Below are 13,640 nucleotides of genomic sequence, written 5' to 3'. Positions count from 1 at the left end.
CATTAACTATACTATACCACCTAAAAGGGTTCTCTTTGATTGGACATCTGGAAAGAAGAAGGGAAAAGCAGAAGAAGGAGTATCAACATGCTGGGACAGCATGTCTAGAAGGGGGGGTGATGTCAGGGCACCAGCTCATTGCTTGGTCAAGAGACATGACTAAGCCTTTATGACATGGAAGTAGCTGGTATACCTTGGCATGTGCTGGAACCTGCTGGAAGGATTGGATGGTCAGGTGACCTGCTGTGCATGGCTGTGCATGACCTCATATGACCTCATCCTTGGTCATATGACCTGATCACCTGACTAGGCTGAGTAAGCAAGATGTTCTAGCAGGTTCCACCACAGAGGTATAAATATAAGGCCTACTCTGCCTGGGACTGTCTCTTCAGACTTGGTCTCTTAGGATCATCCACAGGTACCTATACTGTAGATAGGTCTTAGTCATCAGGTCTACTCCACTTCCTTGTTGCCTGCTTAGACTCTTGGCACTCTTAGGTGAGCAGACTTAGTCAGCCTGTGTTGCCCTAACACTGCCACTTGCTTGTCATGGTAGAAGTTGAGGTAGTATGTCATCCTGCATATCCTGCAGCACAAGGATATGAGGACAATGGGGATTGTGCCCTGGGCCAGCATGTACAACGTGGCAAAGTGCTGGTTGCAAAAGCTCAACACAGCATGCATGCCAGTGCACACATGGTGGGGACAGGCATCCCTAAGGCAAATTTGGGTCGGGGGGTAGAAATGTTTGATGCCTAGTAGTATATAGATGAATGGGAGATAAGGGGAATGAAAGGAGGAGCTCACCAAGGTTGTATTTCTGTGCAAAGCGCACAAAGAAAGGGAGGGGATCTACCAGAAGGCCAGTAGGATGTGTAGGATCTCTATCAGGTGTCCAAGCAGTCCACTGAAGAGCTTTCCAGAGGATGGGAATGTGCTCTGGTGGGAGCCCGAGCAAATCAGAGAGGAAAGCTGCAACTGTGTTTGGTATCACAGCTGGGGGAGTGTTGAGGTGTTTGATGCCAGGGATTTCTTGCCAGGCAATGCATGTTTGGAGGTGCTGGCAGAGGGTGATGAAGAGGAGGGCTTGCTGGACAGTGAGTCATGGCAAGGACTCATGTGCTGCCAAAAGCTGGCAAATGAGGTTGAGGAGTAACATGGGGGGGGTGGAAGAGTTGGTATGAGGAGAGGAGGGGAGGGGAGTCAAGGGAGGGAGGAGTCAGCAAGGGGAGTTGAGGGAGGGAGGAGTCAGTGAGGGGCAGTGGATTGGCAGTGAGCTCAGCTGGTTGGATGATGATGAGTGTGACTGGTGCCATTTGTCAGGTATAGTAGATAACCAGTGACAATGTACATAATGTAGGAGTACAATGGAATAATATTATGTCAGCTGAGTAAGATATGTACAGTGAGCAAAAAACACTGCCACATACCCTGTCCACAGTCCACAGTCCACAGTCCAGAGGACCCTGCCCCAAAACTCATATGTACTGACCATCAGCACAATCAATGAGTGCATACAATGAATTGGCTCTGGCAAGTACTTAATAGATTTATTATGCCCAGAACGCACAATCATATACTTACTGCCGCATACATTATTTTCCTGAGTCCCTCAGCTCCGTGTCTCCGAGTGCCACGGAAGCAAATCAGCTTCCGCTTAGGGGCCTTTTGTGGCACGCAAGAGGGGTCTATACGGAGTCTCTGTGCTCAGCCACCGCTAACTCAATGGGCCAGGGCGTAATCGAATATCATTCCATAGTTTTCGTATCCCGAGATGTTTGTTCTTTGTAATAGGCACCGGCGGAGTTAGCATTCTCCGGCCCCACAACGACGAGTTCAAACGGTTGAAAGTTGTGTTTATTGAGATTTGCAGCTAACGGCTGGTGTACTGACAATGAAAACTATCCTATACTTACACTGACAATAAGAGCTCGAGCGGAACATTATTCCAAGAAGAGATGAGAAGGGAATCAGAATAAATACTGTACATGCCCATCTTTAGTTTCGAAAACCTCGCCATAACGTTGGAAACCATCTACTCAGTCATCATCTTCGTCCGGAATGGCACCCACACCCTCCTCGCCATCATGCAGCGCATGAGCCCTGGCCTGCGCATCGACATCTGGTACGGCAATACCCTCTGCATCGACAGAAGTGATCCCTTCCAGCTGGACAAAGTCCAGGACCTCCTTGGGCGGTGCCTCCTCCGGCTCCCCGATAACCTCTTCTTTGTCCACTTCCTCTTCTATGCGGAACTCCGGGTGATTCCTATCCTCAGATCTCTCGATCTCCTCTTTGGTCTCCTCATGGTCAGCGGAAGACTCATTCGCCGAGGTAACTTCTGCGAGGTCTGTCGCACCCTTGTCGTGCACATCCTCTTGCTCGCCACTCCCATTCGTACCAAGTCGCAAAGGTGGTACATGCGCATTGATAAGCTCCAGCTCGCGCTGAGCTACAGCCTCACTGGTGGGCTCGTCCCCACCCGGATGGTCCTGCGGGGGATGCACCCCAGGTACTTGACAGAGAGGTGACGCGCCCGAGTCAGGCAGAGCGCTCGTCGATGCTGCCAGAGCGCGTTTGGCACCTGCAGCACTCGCAGCTGCTCCTCGTGTGCCAGGCTTGGTGCCCCGGGTGGCTGTCGTGCCCCTTACGGCGGTCGGTGTTCCACGCTTAGGAGCAGTAGTCCCAGAACCCGCAGGCTTGGAAGGCGTATCCTTGTCACTCATCGACATTCTCCGCGTTGTCGTCGTAGTTGCTCTTGGGGGGCTTGCGGCCGTGTTTACCGTTGGGCTCCTAGTCGGAGGGGAGCGGGCTTTTGCGAGCGAGCTTGCGGTAGGTGCGGAGAGGGCCAAAGAGCGTGGACTAGTCACTGGGATAGTGGTGCTATGCGTGCGCGAGTGCGCGGCAACGGGTGAAGGAGTAGCAGCAGTCCGTGCACGTGAAGCCGGTCGCGCAGCGGGAGACTGCTTACTTGCTGATCCGGAAGTGCTGGACGTGAGGGTCGAAGCCTTCACCCGGATAGCAGAGGCAGACGCTGCGGACGAAGGAGGATGCTTCGAGGTAGGCGTCTTAGCTCGTGTGAAGGTGGGCGTCTTGGCGCGCGTTGAGGCGGGTGTGCGAGTAGAACCCACAGCGGACCTTGAAGTAGACTTGGGTAGATGCGGGACTGGTGGGATCTTGGATACTTTGTGCACATCGGTCTTATGAGAGGATGCAATAGGCGAAGGAACAGCTGGTTCGGGTGGTATATGCGTCGGCGCGGGAGGTGCAAGAGGTTCAACAGGAGAAGATTCAACCGGTTTTGCAGGCTCTGGTGCAGGTTCTGGCTCCACTGTTGAAACTTCTTCCACGGGTTTGGTCTCTTCCTCCTTCTTTTCCTCCTTCACCTCCTCTTTCTTCTCAAGAAGGCCCAACAGCCCACTCTTCGTCCCATCTTCCTTCCCCTTGTCCCCGTCTCCCTGCTTCGCATCCCTAACCCCAATCCCGTTCCCGCCCAAGCTCACTCTCCCCGCGAGTGAATTCCTCAGTGACCCTGGAAGGGCACGTTCGACTGCCTGGCCTGCCGCATCGGAAGCGCGTTTACTTTGCTGCTCGAATTTGCCGATCAGGTTCGCGACAGATCCGCGGGGTCGTTCATCTGGTAGTGGCCTAATAAACACGGGTAAGACAATAACGCTCCACGCGCCGTTGGGAGACGTACATGGCAAACAATCCAAGGAGGTAGGTGGTGGTCGAGTAGAAAGATGTATCGTAATAGCTGTGTTGCCGTGCCTTGTGTACTGATGTTTGGTCGAGGAGAACAAGGGGATTTGTGATGAGATGACGGAGTGACTGAGCTCCGTCGCATGGAGACGGCCGAGGTGACCATCGCTTCTCTGCCTCCGCTTCGTCACACTTCGGATAATCCTTTGAGGTCGTATCTCCGAACCTTTCTTCCTTCTCCTCCAGTACACTTAATGAGAGAGATGGCATCTCGCAGCGTTCGCATTCCAATTCCTTCATCATCAGGGCAAATAATCCTTCAAGGTGCCCTATTTACACCGTCGGATAATTCAAATGCTCGATGCAAGCTCGCGATGATGTGCCACCCCTGGTCCTGGCTCGGAGGATCAATGAACGATCAGTGCGTGTGTGCACCTTGTCTGCAATGTCACATTGCCGTCTAGAGCGGGCTCATATCCAAGTAGCGTGCTGCACCTTCTTACACCTGTTTTTCTTCGACATTCTTTCACCGTTCTGCGATTCAATTCTCGCGGAGTGGGCGGCTCGACAGGCAGCGCGACGTTGCGTGGGGAGGGCGAGGTTGCCGATCTGCAACAGGTCGTCCGATGGGGTCTGGAGCAACTAGGTGGGGAAGCAGAAAGGGTGGTATTGTTGGTGTGTAACTGATCTGTATATGTTCTGTAATAATGAACGCACTAATATATGTTGCACAGGGTTATTCCCACGGCTCCTTGATAACCTCCCGTCATTTACCGTTACCCGACATTCCCACCTCCCACATCTTAGTTTCCTACCCTATCTCTGTTATGCACTGGCTCACCCTCTTCTCACAATCAAAGTACCGTGTCGCGCTGGAGCAACTAGTCAAGAGCAAGCAGGGTGATGTGCTGACAGTATACGGGGATAGGGACAACTTCAGCGGCGAGGGCGTCCTTGATAAATGGGCTGGGGAACTACACAACGCGGTAAAAGCTGAGGGGAATGAAGGAGGCAAGGTGAAGACGGAGAAGGTTCATGGGGCGGACCATTTCTGGGGTGGGGATGAAGGGGAAATTCTGGTGAGGATTGTGGATGAATGGTTGAGAGAACGGTGACGAGCAAATATAATGTCTGTATTGTTGAACAACAATATTATTTTTATCAACATGATTAATATTGTTACTTCGCTTATCTGGGAAGATGCATTAGCCGGTAAACTTATGACGGCTCCGACCCCTCCCGGCGCTTACTTCTCCACACGGCACGCGCCTTCATTCCCTTGAGGCACTGAGCCCTAATTTGCAATTTCTACAGCTCACCAACTCTCTCCTTTTCTTTCATCTTCTTCTACTTATTCTACTACAAAGCTATACTTCATTTTGTTATTTGTACATCAATAGACCAGCAGCGTGCTTCACGCAGTGGCAGGCGACCCAACCCATCCGGCAGCTCCCATCAGCGCAGAGGGGCCCATGCCCCCATCCGTACCTTCCTCATCCTCCTTCCCTCCTCAAGCACCAAATGCACCGCCCATAGCTTCATCATTCTCCCTCAGCTCGCTCGCTCATCCCTCGCGGATCAAGCAGCTTTATCTGGAGAGCAGGCAGCGCGCACGGGTCGATAGAACATCATGGGACTACATCATGCGAACGGGGTTCGCAGGTGGGCTAGCAGGATGTGTGGTACGTCTCTCCTCGATCCGTTCCATCCACTTTGAAGAGACCCTAACCATAGTTTTGGTGAGGTAGGCAAAAACTGCCGTCGCCCCGCTTGACAGGGTCAAGATCCTGTTCCAAACAAGCAACAAAGACTTCCAGAAGTTTGCAGGTAACCCCACTATCATCCACCTCAGGTTGACAACTCCTGACCATACATGTAGGAACTTTCGTTGGGGTAGCATATGCCGCACGGGAGATTTATCGCACTTCGGGCTTGAGGGGCCTCTTCCAGGGCCACAGCGCGACACTTCTCCGTGTGTTTCCTTACGCAGGCATCAAGTTTGTGGCATACGATCAGTTAGCTTTCGTGCGGTTCTTCCTTGACCTGATGCTGAGGTGCAGTGCTGATAGCGTGTTGTAGATCTTAATGCCGACGAGGGAAAGTGAGACTAAGTGGAAACGGTTTGTCGCTGGGGCTGGATCAGGTGCGTTATCCTCCGAAAGTTCTTCGTACAGTCCGATCTGATAGATATATGCAGGTGTGATGTCAGTACTATGCACCTATCCACTCGAGCTCATCCGTGTCCGACTGGCATATACCACCCGACTGACTGGGAACCACGCACTTTGGCATACCATCCGAACCATCTATCGGGAAGGTGAAGCGCCCTCCACGACCTTCTCATCCCCACCCTCTGCCTCCCCAACCCCCTCCGGTGCAGCAACAGCAACAGCGACCTCATCGGCGAAAACAATCCGAATCATCCCCAAAGGCTCTCTCTTTGCCCTCTTCCCCCTCTTCAAGTTCTATCGCGGCTTCACTGTCACTCTCACCGGTATGATACCCTACGCGGGCACCTCGTTCCTCATGTACGGCACGCTCCATCGAGCGCTGCAAGCTTCTGGTATCCCCGAAGAACAGCTCCGGCGACACAAGCCATTCGCGGATCTTTCGATCGGCGCCGTTGCCGGTGCCGTCTCACAGACCGCCTCCTACCCCTTCGAAGTAATACGTCGCCGTATGCAAGTAGGAGGCGTCGCGCACCCCGAGCGGTGGCTCAGATGGGGCGAGACTGTTCAAGCCATATGGAGCAGTCGAGGATGGAAGGGGTTCTTCGTCGGCCTCAGCATAGGATACGTCAAGGTCGTGCCTATGACAGCGATCAGTTTTGCGACCTGGGAATGGGGGAAGAGGATGTTGCTATGAACGGCGAATTGGGAACACATGGAACACATATACCGAATGCTATAATGCACAATGTATCATTTTTGGACATGGAACACCTTTAACCTCTCCCAGGCGCATTTTGTGAGAACTGACCCTGCGACGTTGTACAGCTGGCTGGGACCTACGACCGGTTTTTCACCATGAACGGTCTGTTCAGGCTGCAAAACTGGCGTTTCCTGGGGATTCGAAGTGACGCACCCGAGCCTCTCCTTTGTTCCTTGCGACCCCCTCTACAATAATCAATCTGCGAGCGATCACCGGAAATGCGCCTCGACCCTCTCGATGAGGGCAATTGCCTTGTTGTTCTTGGTATAGACGGCACCGGAGAAGACTACTGCCAGTCGGATCGGGAGAGCCTTTTTAGAAGTTCTTAGTTTGCCGCGGATGGAACGCGATAAGGACGCATTCCTCATGCTTCCACCTTGATGACGATTTTTTACACAACATCGACACACTCACTTTTTTCTTCTTGCAGCCTGTGGAGAACAGTCAATGAGCGACGTTCATATGGAAGCTACGGTCAACCTATCAACACCGCAATCGCCTAGCAGTTTTACTAAACCTGTGAATCCTGGGGACGGTCAATTCAACCCCCCATCGATGAGGTCCCAAAAAAACGGCGCTTACACTGTCTAAGAATTCTTGCAACATTTGGCACCTCTTTTTACGATCACGAAGTTGATCACGATATCTTGCCCTGCTTCGGTTCATATGGCATCCGTGCATCTTATCGACGAGCGTTGGTCATTTGCACTGACACAGGCCTAGGCGCCGTTGGTTTACATCGTTCACATCCCGAAAACAGGCTGATCGTTACGTTGCACCAGACCTCTGCCGTTCTTGAGGTCGATACAGGGCAACGGATTGCCTACGCAGAGGATACGATGGTGGTGCGACATGGGAGCATTTCCACCGGGATCGGGATGAACGAAAGAGGCCTGAGAAGACTACCGCAATTCTCTTGCCGGCCTGTCTGGACGCAGATCATAGGTCGCTGAAAGCTCCCTAAGAGCGTCCATGCAGTTGGTCCTCCTTGCGGCAGCATCGTGTGCATGTCCGAGTCATGCAACCATCTCAGAACCAGTCGAATGCAGAGTCGGCCCGATCAGCCGTGATGACATTCCGATCCTCTTGTTGAGAAGTACAGGGTTACCGATAGTGCTCTATCTCGCATTCCGACAGGCAGGCTCAATCAGTTGCCGAAACATGTCAGTCTGAACAAGCAGAAACATCCAACCGTTCGGTATGATCACGATAGGCACACCGCGTGTCTTGAAGTATCCCAGAACTTTGGTTGTGATCATCATTATAAACTTCAGCACCTCGATATGGGCCGAGTTTCCGAGGCGCTTCCCAGTTGATGTCGCTTGTCGGAGGCGTCTGCTTCTAGCCCCGAACAAGCTTTTCTTCGAGTCAAGACAAGACAGCAGGAGTGACAGGACAAGGTTTGCGGGGATCGTGGGTACCGCGCAACATTTGAGATCGGCGATCTTTGATCCGCGCGTGGGGCACAGAGGTATTCGTCCCAAAGTGGCCAGCCCGAGCCAATCTGAGAGACGGGTCTCGGCGCCTGACCCTCTTGCTTTCCAAGCTCGTGCTGATGTCTTCGGTTGGACTGTTATTGATATCCCCACAATAATGTAGGCACGTTGTGTCCTCATGCGCTTGCTTCTGTGCGGGGAAGAGCGGGGCGTTCCTGGTGTTCCGCCGGCCGAAGGTGAGGAAGCGTTGTACCCAGGCGGTATGACGTAATCTTATGAAGTACGAGAGATGCAATTTCCTCTGATCGCTCGCGCAAACCAATCTCTTTCACACAAAGTCACACGACCCCAGATCTTCCCCAGCAGAACTCGGCCGAAGATCCAAACAGGGCGCGTTCAAGCCTAATCCCGGGCTTCGGCGAAACGTTTCCCACTGGAGTCTCTAAAGATTCGACTTGCATCATTCAAACCGCAGGAAAAGACCAGGTATGCGCCTCGGACGCGGGGCCGCGGAGAGCCATTCATTCGGACCCTTCACGACCCACTTTGCGGTTACTGCAGGATGGTTCTGACAGGGTCGGGAGCCCAGGCGCGAAGCGAGCAACGGACCAAGGGAGGTGGAGATGGTTGCCATTTGCGGATACAGGGCCGAAAAACCCGAGCATGTACCATTTTTGGACGAGTGTACCCGGGCTGCTGATGGACTGATTCTGGCGCTCTGTGGCCCGCGGGAGCGAGGAGCGCGGACATCTGAGCTTGGAAGACGAAAATCGGATGAGGAACAGGATTACTCGTTGTGGCGCGAGGAGAACCGGAGTTTCCGGCCCTGGGCGTCGCTGGCATGCGCTAATTGTTTCGGGCGGTGTGCTGAGGCACAATGGACCGCATGACTATTCATTACGAGTGCATTGATGAACAAGATGTCCGGGACAAGAGCATAAGGAAGGCAGGTCAGGAAGAGGAAAATACAATGAAGGGAATATTAGGCTTTCAGTGTTTTGTGATGGGCGATCTGAGATCGGGCGAAGTCTGTTCCCGTTACACCGGCTGGCTCGGGTGGCACACGGCCCGCTGCCAGCGAAGCGCTTTAGACCATCAGAAGCCGCGTTCAGCCCGGGGTTCTGGGATGTTCGCCTGGGGAGATCTCAGGGGAGAGAGAGATGGGACGACACAAAGACGTTCACTCGTATGGGGAAGGAACCGTCCCCACGGGGCCCGGGGCGGTAACCACTGCGGAAAATGAGGGAAATGCCTTTGAGGATGCGGTCCGGGAGACCGGAGACAGAGATGGTACTTTGATTGAGACTCTGCGGAATTCGTTTGCGTTAGCGCGGAGGTTGGTATATGCCGAGCTGCAGATGGGGTTGACTCGACCTCACCCGCGTGCTAAGGCGGATTTAGTGGGGAGAACAAGTCGGTCGTCGGAGGTTGAGCCGGGTCCGAACATGTATGAGGAAAATTGCTCGGGGAGCGAATGGACAAGGAAGATCAGACGACAACCGGTCGTTCCCCGTGCAGGGAATATGGTACAGAAAGAGCATCAAAGTTGTTACGCGGCCGTTGATACGCCCGAGCGGAGGTGCTAAGCAACCCCGCGGGGGTGCGGGCAACGATCATGCTGTGTGGACCGGGAGGAAGGAGGAATTAGGCGGAGGAGAGAGGGGTAGAATTTGCGGAGTGAAAGTGATGGCTGATTGGGTTATTGAGTTTTGGTGGGGCAACCGGGGTAACGGGTGCGCCCGACGGAAGTGGTACCCCAGTTGTATGTGTTATGTAATATTAATATTCTGTTGTGAGGCTTGCTTTCTCTGTGCTTGAGGTTGAGGTCAAGATGTGGGCCAGTCCTGTTGCGAATGTAAGGTAAAGGGATGGGACCCCGAGACGAGGGTGATGGTGTTTCACCGTTCAAAGCGTGTTGCCGACCGAAGAAAAAGGGATGGGAGAGGGGCGTCATCGTTGCATGTTTTTGATCCCGCTACGAAGAGGGAAAGAACACACAGGGCCGATATCCTCACCGGAGGGGACAGACACGCACTCCTCCTCAACCTACCATCATCACTCTCTCCTTTCTTCCTTCTTCCAGCACAGACACTCCGCTTTGCATAAAGACCGTCCCTTCTCTCGCACCGCCGCACTCTCTTCTTCTCCTGCTCTCGCTGCCCCACATTTGACCCTTCCTCGTCCACCACCTGACTGACTGTCCTTTCTGCTGCTTCATCAGCGTTTGACTGCTCTTATCTCATCCAACGCCCAGCGATCAATTCCTCACCCCTCTCATCTAACATGACTACTGTCCGCCCCACCCCCTCCCAGATCATATACTACGACGACCCAGAAGCGATCCACCATATACCCGCGGTCAACGCAGACGCAGCGATCTACTATGGTGGGTCTGCTGCAAACCTCTCCACGCGCTCGCGGACGTTCTCGAATGTACGCTTCATCTTTTGTGTCATCTATTTTGGAACTCACAGTGCACTAGGCCGCTCACTTGAGTAGGCGGCAGGCGGCCGAGAGCGGGAGGAGAAGGATGTCGCATGGTGCGTTGCTCCTTTCTGCAAGTTTATACGTGTTCCTCATGCTACGATTACAGACGAAAAGCCCGCTTCGGGTGGTCGCAAGTTCCTGATTGATGTTGAGGATACAATACGGCTTATCCTCGAGCAGGAAGATACTGACGGAGACTTCCAAGTGCGTTTTCCCCTTTATCGCCGCTTCGAGAGAGGTGTCGAGATTTCGTGATAGATAAGCATAACCGATTCGGGTCCGAAGGTCTTGACGCTGGGAACTGCTACGAGCAATGGGTACAAGAGCTTTGATGTTCGGGTGCGTTCTCTCGAGTGTTATCGCAGGTATCAGTTACCGATGCAACAATTGTGTAGGGTACCTATATGCTTTCGAATCTCCTGCAAGAGCTCGCCCTTGCACGAGACCACGGACGGAAGCGTATCGTACTGGATGAAGCGCGACTTACTGAGAATCCCGTCGATCGGCTATCTCGAATGATTCGCTTCTCTTTCTGGCACGCGCTTACGCGCAGAATCGACGGTGATGGGCTTGAAATCATCTGCGCAGATCCGAAGAACCGCACACGCAACATCGCTCCACTCATTTACGTACCCTATGGATGTCCAGAGATGGCGGAGTATTACCGGAAGGTTGCGCGAGAGAAGCCGCACCTTGGGCTGAGGGTTGAGGTCCTCCCCAAAAAATGTGACGACCCCCAGTTCGTCAAGAGCTTGAATGATAAGCCTGGTATTCTGGCGCTCGCGATGCGGGATGCGGTTGACGAGAATGGGATTAAGACGCTCAAGGGGATTCCATTTATCGTACCAGGTGCACGGTTCAACGAGGTGGGTACTTTTTCCGTTGACGGAGGGACGAAACTGAAGGAAAGGGTAGTTGTATAACTGGGATTCGTACTTCATCTCTCTTGGTCTACTGGTCGATGGTATGCTCGAAATGGCCCAGGGCATGGTGGAACATTTCTGTTTCGAGATCAAGCACTACAACAAGGTCCTGAACGGAAGTCGATCCTATGTGAGTCACGTGATTCCCAAATGTATGCTGAACCTGACTAAGATCCAGTACTTGTGCCGCACGCAACCTCCTTTCTTGACCGACATGGCCCTTCAAATCTACAACCAGAGCGAGCAGACGCCCGAGCGCAAGCTCTGGCTGAAGCGGGCAATCCAAGCTGCTATCAAGGACTATCACACGATCTGGATGGCCGAGCCGCGAATGGACCCTGTGACAGGCTTATCACGTTACCGTCCTGCAGGCTCTGGTATCCCTCCAGAGACAGAGGCGACGCACTTTACGCACATTATCGAGCCGTTCGCTCAGAAGCATGGGATCTCCATCCTCGAGTTCTCAGAGAAGTACAACAGCGGGGAGATCAAAGAGCCCGAACTGGACGAGTACTTCCTGCACGATCGGGCCGTGCGTGAGAGTGGGCACGACACCACCTACCGGTTCGAAAAGCGCTGCGCGAACCTGGCGACGATCGACCTCAACTCGCTGCTGTACAAGTACGAGGTAGATATTGGCAGCGCCATTCTTGAGGTGTTTGATGACGCGCTCGAGCTGGACGAAGAGTTCCCTCTCACCCCCTTCCCCCCCTCGCCCGAGTCGTACGCTGTCCCCACGTCTAAATGGCCAAAGTCTACTGCTGGTCTCCAGTCGAGCGAAGAATGGTTCCGCCGAGCCGACCTACGCAAGGAGCGGATTGACCAGTACCTCTGGAACGAGGGCAAGAGGCTGTACTTCGACTACGACACAGTGCAGCAGAAACAGAGCCTGTATGAGACTGTCACGTCTTTCTGGGCACTGTGGGCCGGGTGCGCGAGCGAAGATCAGGCATGGCAACTAGTCCAATATGCGCTGCCGAAGTTCGAGGTGCTTGGCGGGCTTGTCTCCGGTACGGAAGAGAGCAGGGGTAAGATATCCCTCGACAGGCCTAATCGGCAGTGGGACTACCCCTATGCTTGGCCACCGCATCAGATCATGGCTTGGGTCGGGCTGGAGCGGTATGGGTACCTGGATGTCGCCCAGCGGCTGGCGTATAGGTTCTTGTATATGATGACCACCGCTTTTGTCGACTTTAATGGGGTGGTACCTGAGAAGGTGGGTCTTTCTTCGCTGACCGGGATTGTTGTTGCTAATTTGGGGATCTAGTTCGATGCTGTCAAGCTGTCGCATTTGGTGGATGCAGAATACGGCAACCAGGGCATCGACTTCAAGATGGTCCCACGCGAAGGCTTCGGGTGGATGAACGCCGCCTACCAAGTCGGCCTGCACTACCTTACAACACACATGCGACGCGCGGTTGCGGCATGCACGAGCCCAGAAGTGTTCTTCAAGCGACGCGACCCCGGCGTGACAGATGAACAGAGGGCGAAGATGGCTGCTGTCGCTGAGCCCGTTGCGCTCACGATTGATCATGTCGATCTGGAGGTGATTAACAGCTCTGCGCTGCCACCACAGTGATCGCCAACCTGGATCTTGCGTTGTGCTGGACTTTGGTTCGGGCCTTGGTGCAACCCCATGGACTCTCGATATCCTCCTTTGGTGTAACCTCTCGGCTTTCTATCCGTCCGCATATCCTCCTTTCTCGGCATTGACCGCCCTAATACCTGTTCGACCACCTTCAACCTCTTCTTCCCATCCACTCTCTTCCCAATTGTGCGATACTTCCCCATCAGTCGACTGTGATGTACCAAAGCCAAGTGAATCCTTTCCTTCCGCTAGCGTACCGTTTCTCACCTCGTTCTCTTTGTATATATCTCACTAAGTCTGTTTTCTTCCTCTCTTCCTCTCGTTTCTCAAGCAAAGCCTGTGAGCTGATGTTCCGGCTAATAACACAAACCAATCCCGCATGCTACCATAATACAATTCATGTGTTTCGTTCTTATCAAAATTCGCATGTTCGACAATAAGCGCACTCCTGAGGACATTTAGTGCTGAGGACACCAGCTAGATCACGCCGAATAGTGACGCTGTTGGCTACTGTGACTGGAGTGCGGAGTAAAGCCCCCTCGAGCCAACGGGATACCAATGACCACTTACCGT

At 53.4% G+C, this 13,640-nt stretch overlaps 4 protein-coding genes across 4 annotated transcripts; 3 read left to right on the top strand and 1 right to left on the bottom strand.

Annotated features, from left to right (window-relative positions):
- Nucleotides 1-1,855: 1,855 nt before the first annotated feature.
- On the bottom strand, nucleotides 1,856-4,005 carry DACRYDRAFT_98605 (uncharacterized protein; the record flags this gene model as incomplete). The annotated part of the gene is made up of 2 exons (XM_040777536.1): nucleotides 1,856-3,648; nucleotides 3,701-4,005. The coding sequence occupies 2 exons, from the start codon at nucleotides 4,003-4,005 to the stop codon at nucleotides 2,040-2,042; spliced, it is 1,914 nt and encodes a 637-aa protein (XP_040631723.1). The 3' UTR covers nucleotides 1,856-2,039.
- Nucleotides 3,993-4,763, top strand: DACRYDRAFT_33813 (alpha/beta-hydrolase; the record flags this gene model as incomplete). Its single annotated transcript, XM_040774376.1, has 3 exons — nucleotides 3,993-4,123; nucleotides 4,188-4,377; nucleotides 4,437-4,763. Coding segments are annotated over 3 exons (648 nt in total), but the record flags the coding sequence as incomplete, so codon positions are not given.
- A 333-nt stretch (nucleotides 4,764-5,096) lies between these two features.
- Nucleotides 5,097-6,630, top strand: DACRYDRAFT_20432 (mitochondrial carrier). The gene is made up of 5 exons (XM_040771930.1): nucleotides 5,097-5,384; nucleotides 5,451-5,529; nucleotides 5,582-5,727; nucleotides 5,782-5,845; nucleotides 5,900-6,630. Exons 1-5 carry the CDS (start codon nucleotides 5,175-5,177, stop codon nucleotides 6,565-6,567), a joined length of 1,167 nt encoding a protein of 388 aa, XP_040631721.1. The 5' UTR covers nucleotides 5,097-5,174; the 3' UTR covers nucleotides 6,568-6,630.
- Nucleotides 6,631-10,352: 3,722 nt separating this feature from the next.
- DACRYDRAFT_114139 (alpha trehalase) lies at nucleotides 10,353-13,437 on the top strand (the record flags this gene model as incomplete). The annotated part of the gene is made up of 8 exons (XM_040769769.1): nucleotides 10,353-10,502; nucleotides 10,552-10,609; nucleotides 10,663-10,760; nucleotides 10,815-10,895; nucleotides 10,952-11,422; nucleotides 11,472-11,609; nucleotides 11,658-12,695; nucleotides 12,747-13,437. The coding sequence occupies 8 exons, from the start codon at nucleotides 10,353-10,355 to the stop codon at nucleotides 13,056-13,058; spliced, it is 2,346 nt and encodes a 781-aa protein (XP_040631720.1). The 3' UTR covers nucleotides 13,059-13,437.
- Between the last annotated feature and the right edge of the window lie 203 nt (nucleotides 13,438-13,640).

The sequence above is a fragment of the Dacryopinax primogenitus genome (assembly GCF_000292625.1).
Source record: "Dacryopinax primogenitus strain DJM-731 SS1 chromosome Unknown DACRYscaffold_3, whole genome shotgun sequence".
Lineage (NCBI taxonomy): Eukaryota > Fungi > Basidiomycota > Dacrymycetes > Dacrymycetales > Dacrymycetaceae > Dacryopinax > Dacryopinax primogenitus.
The sequence above is the reverse complement of the archived record's forward strand: the minus strand, read 5'-3'. Positions and strand labels throughout refer to the sequence as shown.

Excerpts from the sequence above, each read along its gene's own strand:
- DACRYDRAFT_20432 (XM_040771930.1), top strand. The coding sequence starts at position 5,175 with ATGCCCCCATCCGTACCTTCCTCATCCTCCTTCCCTCCTCAAGCACCA. Across the intron at positions 5,385-5,450 it reads GTGGGCTAGCAGGATGTGTG|GCAAAAACTGCCGTCGCCCC; the intron begins GTACGTCTCTCC and ends TTGGTGAGGTAG. Across the intron at positions 5,728-5,781 it reads CATACGATCAGTTAGCTTTC|ATCTTAATGCCGACGAGGGA; the intron begins GTGCGGTTCTTC and ends AGCGTGTTGTAG.